The sequence below is a fragment of the Rhinatrema bivittatum genome, chromosome 1 (genome assembly GCF_901001135.1).
Source record: "Rhinatrema bivittatum chromosome 1, aRhiBiv1.1, whole genome shotgun sequence".
Taxonomy (NCBI): Eukaryota; Metazoa; Chordata; class Amphibia; order Gymnophiona; family Rhinatrematidae; genus Rhinatrema; species Rhinatrema bivittatum.
The window spans coordinates 291555718-291568944 of NC_042615.1; the positions used below are offsets into that span (position 1 = coordinate 291555718).

At 39.9% G+C, this 13227-nt stretch overlaps 1 protein-coding gene across 1 annotated transcript in view; it reads left to right on the plus strand.

Moving 5' to 3' along the window:
• The window catches only part of ANK2 (ankyrin 2), a 573506-nt gene that overhangs the window by 402180 nt on the left and 158099 nt on the right, over positions 1–13227 (plus strand). The window contains 2 exon segments of the mRNA XM_029608082.1: positions 2632–2856; positions 4828–4982. Of these exon segments, the coding sequence (XP_029463942.1) occupies positions 2632–2856; positions 4828–4982 (380 nt within the window).

Consider the following 13227-nt stretch of genomic DNA (forward strand, 5'->3'; position numbering starts at 1 on the left):
AAAACTCAGCTAATGCAATTTGTTCTACAAATTCTTACAGACGTACACACATTCATAACACAAATGTCTTCTCAAACACACCAGTGACAAATCACAGAGGCTTTTTAAACATTGCTGCACACCTTACAAATGTGCAAGGCGCACAGGTATTGCACTGATGTGAAAACAGACAGGCCCCAAGGTATGATTCTCAGGATCGCTGCTATCATTGCTATGGTAGTCTGGTCACGCAGCACCACAGGCATTCAGCAACTTCATTCTGAACAGCAATGTTTATGGAGGGGCCCAGGCACAAAAACAGGGGGTGTCCTTCTGGGAGGGGCTCCTCACAGGGGCAAGTCAGTATCAAGTGGGACTCCCACCTGCCTGTCCAGTGTGAAGAGTGTTTTCACAGGGTACCAGCAAGACATGGGAAACATGGAGGAAAGGAAGGGAATGATAGAGAGAAGAAGGTGATAGAGGAGACACATTAACACAGACTTGAGCACTTCAAAATAAAACCGCCTTTCTTTACATAAAACAAATATATTTCCAAGAACATAAGAATTGCCATTCTGGGTCAGACCAAGGGTCCATCAAGCCCAGTATCCTGTTTCCAGCAGTGGCCAATCCAAGTCACAAGTACCTGGCAGTTACCCAAACACTAATTAATTAATAGCAGTTTATGGATTTTTTCCTCTAGGAACTTATCCAAACAGTTTTTAAACCCAGCTACACTAACAGCAGTAACCACATCCTCTGGCAATGAATTCCAGAGCTTAACTATGCGCTGAGTGAAAAATAATTTTCTTCAATTTGTTTAAATGAGCCACTTGCTAACTTCATGGAGTGCCCCCTGGTCCTTCTATTATCTGATGGGCCGATACACTGGAGCGCACTGTTAGCCCGCATTTGACTGCGCGTTTTCGACGAGCTATTTTTACCCCTTATACAGTAAGGGGTAATAGTGCGCCGAAAACGCACGGCCAACCCCCCCTCCCCGAAACTAATAGCGCCCGCAACATGAAAATGCATGTTGATGGGCCTATTAGTCATTCCCGAGCGATCCAGAAAGTAAAATGCGTAGCCAAGCTGCACATTTTAATTTTCTGTACACCCTCTGACTTAATGTCATCGCGATATTAAGTCGGAGGCCCCAAAAGTAAAAAAAAATAAAAATTAAAATCTGCCCATGGCCCGCGGGTTGGATGACGGATGCTCAATTTTGCCAGCGTCCATTTTCCGAACCCGTGGCTGTCAGCGGGCTCGAGAACCGACGCTGGTAAAATTGAGCGTCGGCTGTCAAACCCGCTGACAGTTGCTGCTTCTGTCAAAAAGGAGGCGCTAGGGACGCACAATTTTTTTTTACTGAATCGCACGCCCAGGAGAGTGGCCTGGCCGCTCGTCGGGAGAATGGGCGTTCGTCGGCTCTCCCGCGGGTTTTTCTGTATCGGCCTGTGAGAGAGAAAGTAATAGGTTACCAGAGGACACAAGTCTTTACTGTCATTGCCATTAGCCAAAAATCAGTGCAAGCATTCAAAGGTTGTAGGATGAACTGCAGTGTGAGTGTCAAAATTTTTTTTGTACTGACCAATTGTTTGGATTTATGTGCAGTGCTCATTTCTGAATGCTTTGAGGCAGAAGCAGACTATGTTCAAATGTCATCCTTCTGAATCAGGGTAGCCAGATTCCTCCTTGACTCTCCCCTTGCATGGTCCCTTATGTCCCAACCATGCCCTTTGAAACTACTCTTTTTGAAGATTCTTACCGTCATGACGACAGATGGTTCTAAACATGCAGTCATGTCCGTTTTCTCCTCTCATGGAGCTCTCTGTGCTGTTATGACCTCTCACATGAGGTGTACCAGCTCTCCCACATCTTCCCTCTGTGCTGATTAGCACTTCCAAGCATCAGACTTAGTTGTATACCCATTGGAAGCCAGCAGAATAAGACAAAAACAAAAGCAAACTGATCTTGCTCAGTATTGCTTGCTCATGCCACAAGGCTTCACACTATTTCACAGATGCATTTTCAGATTTCCATCCAGAAGACTAGAATGATCATGCTGTTTGGGACAATTTTATTCTGTGCCCATGCTAAATCGTTTTGCATCATTCATTAATTGGCTTATTAACACACATGCACCATGTTTTGTGAGCCCAAGCTAATTTTTTTTTGCCAAATTTGTACTACATTAGGCCCCATAGATGATGATAATGTTTCAGTCATTTCTGTTCTATGTTTTATTAGGACACTTAAATTCTCCTTTTAGCTTTAGTTAATTAACATAGTAATCCTGCTTTATAGAAAAGTCTAGCAATAAAAACAAAAACATCTTCATTTATCAATGTCTAAACCACATGAGTACGAAAGTGGATTGAAACCAGTTTGAAATTAAAAAATGAATTATCTTCAGTTATCTTAAGGATACATTTTTAAAACTGGTTTGAAAATGGTTTCAAGTGCATTTGCGAGAAAAATTAGACGACAGTACTGTAGTTTCAGCAAAATTTGCAAATAGCAATAATGAACTGCTGTGTACATTGGCATTTTATAATATGGCATCAATATTTAATAAGCATTTTTATTTAGTTTGCACCAATACTAATTTTCTAGGTGTAATATGCATCTCTATTCTATTTACGTTCTCAGTTTTTTGGTCAGTTTTATGGTGGATGCGCGTGGTGGTGCCATGCGAGGCTGCAGGCACAATGGATTGCGAATAATTATTCCACCCAGGAAATGCACTGCCCCAACCCGAGTTACCTGCCGCCTGGTTAAGCGTCACAGGTTGGCCACCATGCCACCAATGGTGGAAGGTGAGGGTCTGGCCAGCCGCCTGATTGAAGTTGGACCTTCTGGAGCTCAGTTCCTTGGGTAAGGATTATAAACGAGTTTCAATGGAAACGATGCATTTTATTATTATTTTTATGTTGTGTGAATCCCATATTTCAAGGGTGAAACTGAAAAATGTATGTCTAATATATATTTATGGCTTATCTCATTTATACATTTCAGATCAAAATTCATTACTCATCAGTAATTCACATAGCTAAGGTAGCCCCATCCTAAAAATGCTGATAATTGAAACGCATTATTTGTTTGCTAGGTTAAAATGAGTTATCGTTCTTATTCTTGCTTCTTCATCATAAGCAATCTTTAAATGAAAGCAATTTCTGAAATAGAAAATGAACATTTACCGTAATTCTGCTAAGGCTATTTTTTTCAGCAAGTTTCTGAATTTGTGTGTGATGATCTGATGATTTTCATTAAGAATATTTCTGTTGCTACAAATGTGCAACTTCCTTGTACTCTTTCGAGTGTTCTTCTTCTCAAGAGCCCATCTTCCTAGCTGGGCATCATCTTAGTACTGACACTGAAGCTGCACATCTGGATATTATGGTGCTTCTAGAGCAAGCTTGGTAGTTCTTTGTGGACTTTGCTGACCCTTTTTCATAGACTGTTGAGCAGAACTCTTCTCGTACTGTTGATGAGAGACAATAGAGAGACTCTGAAGAGAAATGAACTAGCAAAAGCTTACTTATCTTTTTTCTTTCACTGCTGCTTTGGACATACTCAGTAAACTGCACCTGCCTACGGCCCCTCCCCCTCTTAATGAGGGAGAAAGCTTGGTCAGCCGAATCCTTCAGCTGGGGCCTCCTGGAACCAAATTCCTTGGGTAGGACCGACTTAAAAAAGCAAATTGATGTATGCTGGCCTCTCCCCATTCTTATTCTACAATATTATTTATTTCCTGTCATTGTGCCCATGATATTGTCCAAAAATGATTGTATATATTTCGTACACCTACCTTCACTGGACCATTTCCCAACCCTTGTGGCGTGTGGTTTTCCTTTCTAGTGGTATGTCTGTATCCTTTTTTGCACCTGATGTATGTGATTTTTCATTTTTGTTTAGGAATGAAATCCTTTGCTTGCAGAATTCTCTGTAGAAGCTGTTAGCCTTGAGCAAAGCATCTTGGTCAGGAATATAAAGGGTGTTTGTTGTATCTTAATGATAGCCATGTTTATTTGTTTTATCCAACCCCCATTTAATCCAGGGGTGTCCGATGACTGCAAAGAGGTTGTGGTCCATCTGGCCCAGCGCATAACAACAATCCACAAACAATGTTGTTGGATTGGATTTTCCATTTTCCAGAAAAGAGTAAGGAAAGAAAGATGATTGGGAGAGGAGGAATAAAAAAAGGGGGTGCGAAGAGGGGGAAGAAGAGATTAAATAAAAAGGAAGGGAGAGATATGAGAGAGTAAAGACAGAAGAAGGCAGAAGGTAGAAACCAGAGAGAGAACCTTGATTATGTTCCTGGCTCATATGAACAGTCCAGTTTTGGGCCAAATCATGATTTTTGCATACAGGTCCTCAGGGTTGAGTCACCCTTTCCCTAATATATCCATGTCAACCACACCGCTCATGAAAGAGGGGAAGGAACAAAGGAACATGGCTATCAGTTTTAAGAAGCAGCAGTTGAATATGATCAGACTTACCTGGAAATTATACATATACTCTGTGTCTGCATGTATGTGTGTTTGCATATTTATAAAGACATAGAGAGAGAGAGAGCGATATCTATCTTCATCTATATATACACACACACAAACCCTGTAAGGGACAATATCGCCTTCCTGTAGCAATGGAGATGCAGAATGTTTTTTGAATGCTACCCCAAATCCATTGCTTAGTGTGTGCATTGTGGAAGAGCTCCCGCTTTCTGTGTGTGTCCAAGAGAAGGCAGCAGGGAAAGAGGAAAGTGCAGGTCACTCGGGAACAACTCATGCTTGGCTTCTGGATTTTGTTCCCCTGTACATTTCACATGGTGTATTGCTGCCTTAGGCCCGTGATCGTGGAGATCCCTCACTTTGCGGCTCTGAGAGGGAAGGAGCGAGAGCTAGTGGTGCTGCGCAGCGAGACCGGGGACAACTGGAAGGAGCACTACTGCGAGTATACGGAAGATGAACTCAATGAAATCCTCAACGGAATGGATGAAGGTATGGACACACGTAAAATCGTAATAAAATTAATGCATTTACTTAAGTGTGCAAAGATGATCTAGATACGTAGACTATGACAACAGATAATGACTGCAAAATTGCCTCCATCCTCACTTTCACAATAATCTTCTGTTGAATTTTTTTTTTAATTTTGTTACTGTCTTTGCCTGCCACTAAGAGACACTACACTTCCATGCACCTGTCATGCTTTCTGTAAAGAAATATTTCCTTATACTACTCCTGAGTCTACCTCCTTATAGCATCCCTTGTTTAAGAATTTTCTTCCCACAGAAAAATGTTTGCCCTATGAATTATTTATACCTGTGAGGTATTTATGGCAAAACCATTTAAAAATAAAATGAAACAAAATGTTTGAGTATTTTTTGTTTCATTTAGTCCTGTTTTTTGAATTGGTTTGCTTTTTAGTGCACACTAAATCATATAAATTACTGCACACACAAAAAAACCAAAAGAATTCAAAGTTTTCTGGGCATTTTTTATTTTTTTTTTGTTTAAAAATCCAACATGAAACAATATAGATAATGTCATTGACATTGTCTCTGTCATTTGAAATGAAAGCATATCCCTTCTATCTTATCTTTCCTCTCCTTCTTCTCTTCTACTGTATCCTTAAATCATTCCTCATGAATCTTGTAGTGTGAGGGCTGCCCCGTTTTGTTAGCTCTCGTTTGCACTGTTTCTTCTTTGTTTGTACCCTTTTGGAGATATGGCCTCCAAAACTGGACACAATACTCCAAATGAGGTATTGTCCCCTTTTTTCTACTGATTATACTTCTATGCACCTAACTTTCCTTTGGGCTCTTGTTATTGCATTGTATACTGTTTGGCAACTTTAAAATCTTCAGATACGATCGTTCCCCCGATCCCTCCCTTGATTTATATTTTATTTGAAGATAACTATTATTATTTTATTTATTTTATTTCCTTAGTTTTATATACCGTCACTAGGAGCCCATCATATCGGTTCACAGTAATAATAAAAGAACATCATTCCTAATCTAAAGTACTTTGGGGTAGATTTTATAAATTTGGGCACATGCGTACTTTTGTTCGCGCACCAGGCGCGAACAAGAGTACGCGGGATTTCAATAGATGCGCGCATAGCCATTAAAATCCGGGGTTGGCGCGCGCAAGGCTGCCCAAAATCGGCAGCCTGCGTGCGCCGAGCCACGCAGGCTGCCTCCGTTCCTTCCATTCCCCAGCACCTTCCCCTCCCTTCCCCTCCCTTCCCCTACCTAACCCACCCCCCAGCCCTATCTAACCCCCCTACCTTTGTTGAACAAGTTACGCCTGCTCGAGGCAGGCGTAACTTTGCGCGCGCCGGGCCGGCTGCCGCACGCCATATTCCGGTCTGGGGGCTGGTCCGGAGGCCGCGGCCACGCCCCCAGAGTGTCCCCGAATGATGCGCCAGCCGTGTCATGCAAGATAGGCTTGGTGCTCGCGGGGGGGGGGGGGGGGGGTTTGGGGTAGGTTTTCGGGGGTTACGCGTGTAACCCTCTGAAAATCTACCCCATAATGAATAAACTTAAAATACCTAAAAAGAAAACACTACAAGTAACCTTAAAACAGATTTTTAGGTCAGCTATTCTAAAACATGTATGAAAAGAACAAAACCTAGAATTCTCTAATAACATCATAAAATATCTTAAAACTATAAACTGCTATTAAGAACATAAAATAAAGGTTAAAATACGAAGAACAATCAAAAACAATAAAATCATCAAAACAGTAAACAGATTCAACAGTTTGTCTCTCCAAACAAGCAAGCTGTCTTCAAGTTAAAAGCATAAGACATCTTTAAGATTGGCTTGAATAAGCTTCACTAAAAGCCATGTCTTAAGCTCTCTCTTAAATTGTTTAAAATTGGACTCCAATCTAATGGCTGCAGGGAGCATATTCCAAATTTTAGGACCAGCCAATGATAAAGCTCTATCCCTCACCTGGTTCAAGTGGGCTGATTGCACAGATGTTAAAGTTAATAAGCCTTTGCTGGCGGAACACATATTTCTTTGCGGCACATGTAGTTTAATGGCAGCGTTCAGCCAGTCTACCTGATCAGCATAGATTAATTTATGTAAGATACAGATTAATTTAAATTTAACCCGGGATTCTATTGGTAGCCAGTGTAAGTTAATCAATGTTGGAGTGATATGATCACTTTTCTTTGTATCAGTTAGAATTCTTGCCGCCACATTCTGCAAGACCTGGAGTGGCCGAATGGTGGAAGCTGGTAAACCTAGTAGAAATGAATTACAGTAATCCAAGCTCCCAAATACGAGAGCCTGGAGTACTTTGAAAATCGTTTTGATCCATTAAGGGTTTTATTCATCTTAATACTAATAATTTTGCATAGCTATCTTTTACTTTAATAGCAATGTGCTTTTTAAAATTGAATTCCAGGTCAATGATGACACCCAAGTCCCTAATATTCTCTGAAAGTTCTAAAGAAGTATGATCCTGTAATACTATTTGATTCGTACTTCTAGGAGATATTTTTCTTTCGAGAAGAATAATCTCAGTTTTCTCAATATTTAGACCAATCTCATCTGAGTAAGTACTTGTGTTATGGCTTTCAGATACATTGACAAGAGTTTGCAGGCGTTATCCACTGAATCCTCTATTGGCAGCAGGATCTGTATGTCATCTGCGTATAAAAAATATGTCAAACCAAGACCTGACAGCAGATGACATAATGGCAACATATAAATGTTGATCAAGGATGCAGAGAGTGAGGAACCTTACGGAACACCGGTGTTAAGATCAAATTTATTAGAGCACATATTATTCACTTGCACTTGAAAAAAACGGTTTGTTAAAAAAGATTCAAACCATCTTAATACAGTGTCTATTAATCCAATTTCAGATAACCTCTTTAATAGAAATTGATGATTAACGGTGTCAAAAGCTGCAGATAAATCTAATAAAATCAGGAAATATGACTTCCCATGGTCCATCCCTCTCAGCACAGTATCCGAAAGTGATAAAAGCAATGTTTCTGTACTAAAATGGTGCCTAAAACCGAATTGGGAGGGATATAAAATATCATTAGAATCTAGATAAAATGCTAATTGTTTAAAAACTATCTTCTCAATCAATTTTGCTAAAAAAAGAAAGATTTGAAACTAGTCGATAGTTATTCAAAATTGTGGGATCTGAATTTTTCTTTTTGAGAATGGGATGACCCACTGCACCCTTAAGGTTGTTTGGAAGAACTCCTTCCCTTAAAGACATATTAATAATATTGGTAATGACTGGGACAATAGTTTCAGAAATCAGTTTTAGATCTGCAGTTCGAATGGTATCTAATAGATGACTTGCTGGATTTAAGGATTTCAGCAATTGTTCAATTTCTAACATACAGATTTCATCAAAATTGGACCATTTTTGTGTATCTTTGGTATTTAGGGTAATCATCTGTTGCTTAGAATTATCGAAATTGGCTAATAACTTCTGTATTTTATCTTAAAAAAAACAGGCGATTTTATTACATCGAGTTTCAGCCTGATTTGGATCAGAAATTAGTTTGTTTACAATATTAAACAGTGCTTTATAATTATTAGAATATTTATGAATCTTTTTCCCAAAATATTCTTTTTTAGCAACATCAATTAGTTTTTTGTAGTGTGCTAAAAATACACGATAGTTAGTGCTTCTATGGTTTTGCTCTTTCTCCAAATCTTTTCTTTTTTCCAGAGCATTTTCTTATTAGATCTAATTTGCTCATTATACCAGGGATTTTGCTTCCTTTCATTTGAGTGTTTTTATACGGATATGGTTAATTCTGTTTGCAACTTCATACGTTATATTCAGCCATGAATCTACTGCGGCTTGGGCAGGTGATTGATATTAACTAATTTTTCAGTGAGTTCCTTAGTCAAATCCTCGGTACAAAATGGTGGGCGCCATTTAAATTGGTGGGGCTCAGCAGGTTTTTGTTCAAAAGCTTTAATACTCTTAAGATTCGCTTGAATTAAAAAGTGGTCTGACCATGGGACTGGAGCTATCTTCATAGTAGTAGAATTTGCCATGAGTAAATTATTATAAAAAATTAAATCCAATGCATGGCTTTGTTTGTGTGTGGGTTCTTTGCTAAGTAAGTTATATCCTATAGCAGATAAAGCGTCAAGTAATGTTTCACTAGCTACAGAGCAGTTTTAGATTTGCCATGAAAAATTCTAAAATTGGAGAGATGTTTAATTAAACTAAATTGAGACACGTGGTGTTTGGAAATTTAGGAAAATTACAACGCTGTGCATATCAATATTTTCATATATGAGTTTAAGGACCATCATACCACCCCCCAGTGCTCACAAGTTAAACTTGTATTTCATGCACTTCATTGGGGTCACTTTTAATCAATTGGTCCAAGTAGCTAGCATCCAAAACGACAAAGTTCAATTTTTGTATATTTTTTGCTATATATTTAAAAAGTATCAACTTCCCTTATTTGTAGTTGTCGGGGTCGCTCATCCCGTAGCTGTCGGGGTCACTCATTCCAATAAATTCGAGGGCAATAGATTAAACAAAATTGGATATTATTGGATTCTAATTGCGCTATTTCATGATTCTGTACTTGTGCAATAGGCATAATTTTCAATTTTAGACTCTTTAAAGCAATCAACATTATCCCACCACCACGGCGATGGAGTCTGGGCACAGAAAACGTCTCATAAGAGTTGTTGGCTATTTGATTTAAGATTACAGAATCAGATTTTTTATGCCAGTTTTCTGTAATAGCAACAAAGTCTGGTAGCTGGTCTTGAAGCAGATCTGAAATAATTACCATGCTTTTGATAGCATCCATTTTAGTGGAAAACTTTGCTAAGTATCCTAATATTTATCCAAAAAAACCCAAGTCTCTTGAACCTTATTGGTTCACACTCTGTCTTCTTATTTACCACCTTGGGTTCCCTTGTGGCCAATGCCACAAGGGAAAAGCTAGCTAGCCTTTCATGTGGTTAGAAGCACTTGAGATCATAGTTAAGTTATTTTCAGTGGGACATCCCCTTTACACCTCTGGGTATTGTAAGTACCAGGGGGCAGCACCCTAGAAGAAATAAAACTACTCAGTTCCTCAGTGACTGTAAATGGGGGGAAAGAGGGTGAGAAAGCAGTTTTACTCACCTGGAGGGGAGGGAGTGAAGATCTTTAAAGCAACACCAATACCACACTTGAATGGCTCCTCAGGGATTTCCAGGGCAGTTCCAATCACCCCAGACCACACTGGTTTTCAAAACAACACTGGCAAAACAGAGGATTTTTTTGAACAATTTTAAAGAATGAAAGAAAATAAAACTTGCAGACAAGCACTGTTAATGCATCATCAGATAGACAGTATGTAGGAATTTCAGTAACTTAATAATAGTAATACAACACTTCATAGTATACCATATTGCAAGTAATGGGGTACACGTGTGATGCATCTGTCCCCTGCTCAGCAGCCAGCCCTAAGCAAGGGCACAGGGAGGAGTCAGAAAAACTGAGCTCCTTCCAAAGTTCTCGCTTATGAAATAAGAAAGGTCCCACTGTATTGACGTCCTTGATTTAAGAAATCATTCCCCAGTTGCAGTGTATACACTGCTGTAGTAAGTGGTTGGAGATTCCTGAAGATTACTGTTTGGTTTATTCACCCACAACACTGATAAACAGAATTGAATCAATAATGGTGTCCCACATTAATCCTCTTCCACAAATTAGGGTCAACTTGGCAGAGAATTACACTAATACGTACAGCAACTGTCTTTAGACTCCCCCCCCCCCCCCCCAAGGCTTCTTCTGGGTTTTGTCATCTCCTATATCCCTCAGGAGATTTCAGTAGGAGAAAACACCTAAGGAACAATAACAGTAGTTTTTCCTTTCAGCCAGCTGGTTGCCACAATTTTTATCTCTCTCAAAGTGTCCAGAGATAATTGGAATATCTTCAGAGCATACCAACACAGAGGCAATTCCCTTTTCTGTCTACCAGCATCTCTGTTCTCTGGAAGTGTTCATGGACTTCCCTGGTTCACTGCTGTTTCTTTACTTCCTTATCTTCTTCTCTTCTGGATGGGGCCAAACTCCTCCTGGTCTCCCTCCTGTAGGCAAAACCCAGGCCGGGTCCCTTGTAAATTTTCATGAGAAGAATTCCTCTTCACCCTCAGGCTACCCTTTCTGGTGGGGTGGGGTTAGGGAAGGGAAGGGAAGCCCCTGCAGGGCCCACTCCTAAAGGTGGAGTCCCCAGGCTCACCAGTCTTGGCTGGCTGCTCCCTCCACCCCTAGTCCATGGTGGAGTCTCCTCTGGAATCTCATTCCAAAGCTTGAACCCAGGCTATATACTCTATTAACCACTCCCCTAGATGATCTTCTTCTCAACCCTCTTAAAGGAACCAGAATATTGCACAACCCATCATTACATTTATCTGGGACATTCCCATTGATCATCATACAAAGGGTTTTCAATAATTTCTTGTGCCATCTAGTGGCAGTATACTGGTACTGCAACAATACATTTTTTTTCCAGATTACTCATGAAGACACCCTGAGGGTTTCCTCACCCAAAGTCTCTCCCAAGCAGTACTCATAACATCCCCTACCCCTACTATCTTAGACAAATGAGCATATATGATCCCCTACTTATTTCACACCCAGCACCCTCCTTTCCTATATCTATTTACAAAACTTTGTAATAATCTAAATAGCTTCCAATTCTAGCATGTGGTTGATTAAACATCCATCCGTTCCTCTGTGTAGCCTGCCAGACAAACTTGGCTACATGAGTGCCTGCTTTTCCAATAGTACTATAGTTATTACTATATTTGCAGCCTATTAGACTCTTCTGCTAGTTTAATTCTGTTATTATAGTTTAATCTAAACATCCAATCTCCTAGATTATTTTCAGTCCGAATTGCAGTAGCCTCCTACCATGACCCAGGCCCGGTGCTTCTGGTGTTACTGAGCAGCTACCATGGAAGTGTATGCTTCTAGCACAGCTCCTTATGAGTGCTATGGTGGAAACTTGCATTTCCATGGTAGCTGCTTAGTAATGGATAAATAGTAAGAATCTCTTTTTACGTTTTTGATGATTGTGCTACTAAATATTCAGAACAACATCAGTACAAAATCACCTTTAAATTAACTATATGGACTATATCAAAATCTCGACATTCATACATTTCTTATGTTTTTCATAAATTACCTTCATAATGCCTTGCAGTGTTTTGGGGCATTACTGCTCCATCGTTATACTGCTAGAGGGCCATTTTAAATCATTGGTCGTATGCTGACACTCAAAAATATTTCTTTTTTTCCTTTTTTATATTATATTAAAACTCAGTGCTATGTCGTAACGCACAGAAATTCTTTAAAGCATTTATTATTCACCAATATTAGGTCCTTCCCTTAAATGGCGGAACTCAGTTCAGCTCTATTCAGTTTGAGTGTGAGTGTTCCTCTTGGGAAGATAGTAGAGCTTGGTCCAACTTGATCACGTTTCCCGTCCCAGCTGCCGCAGGGACCTCTCTGATGTCAAGTTTGTATTCGGTACTCCTGGTTCCAAGGGATTATTTCTCGATTTCAGTTCATATTGATTCTACAACAGAAACATTATCACAACCACATTTACGGAGCTTCTATTTTTATACTCACTTTCAAGAGATAAACTTACTCATCCACGGGCGTTATCATTACATTCCCGCAGTATTGGAGATACCTCCTAACTATACCATCTATCTGGTCTCGTTTTTATACACATGCCCGTGATTTGTTTGAAAGGCGGGCTATTCATGATTGTGTGCAGATGATTTCAACTGGGATTGTTCAAATTCGAGAGTGAATTCACATGAACTGTGTCCATTCTATTTCTCGATTGAGTCCTTCAGGAGAGACTGTGCGTAATTGAAAAGTCCAAAGCTGTTCCTGTTGGCGAAGCAGCTTCACCCTGTCTCCCCCGTGCCAATGTTTTGGAATGTGCTGTAAGATGGTCCATGTCAGGCAACTTTGTTGATGTTCCAAAAAGTGAGCCACTAGTGGTGCTTACATTTTCTCGGTTTTTAAGCAGCTTTTGTGCTCAGTTAATCTAGATTTAATTAGCCTCTTGGTCATTCCAACATATGTCAGCTTTCAAGGGCAAAAAATTGCATATACAATATAGCTGTCTTGACAAGAAAATTTTTCGGGTAAATTTATTTGGCGACCCGTGGTCAATCGGATGGAGGTCGTAGAGGATTTCAGGATGCAGAAACTG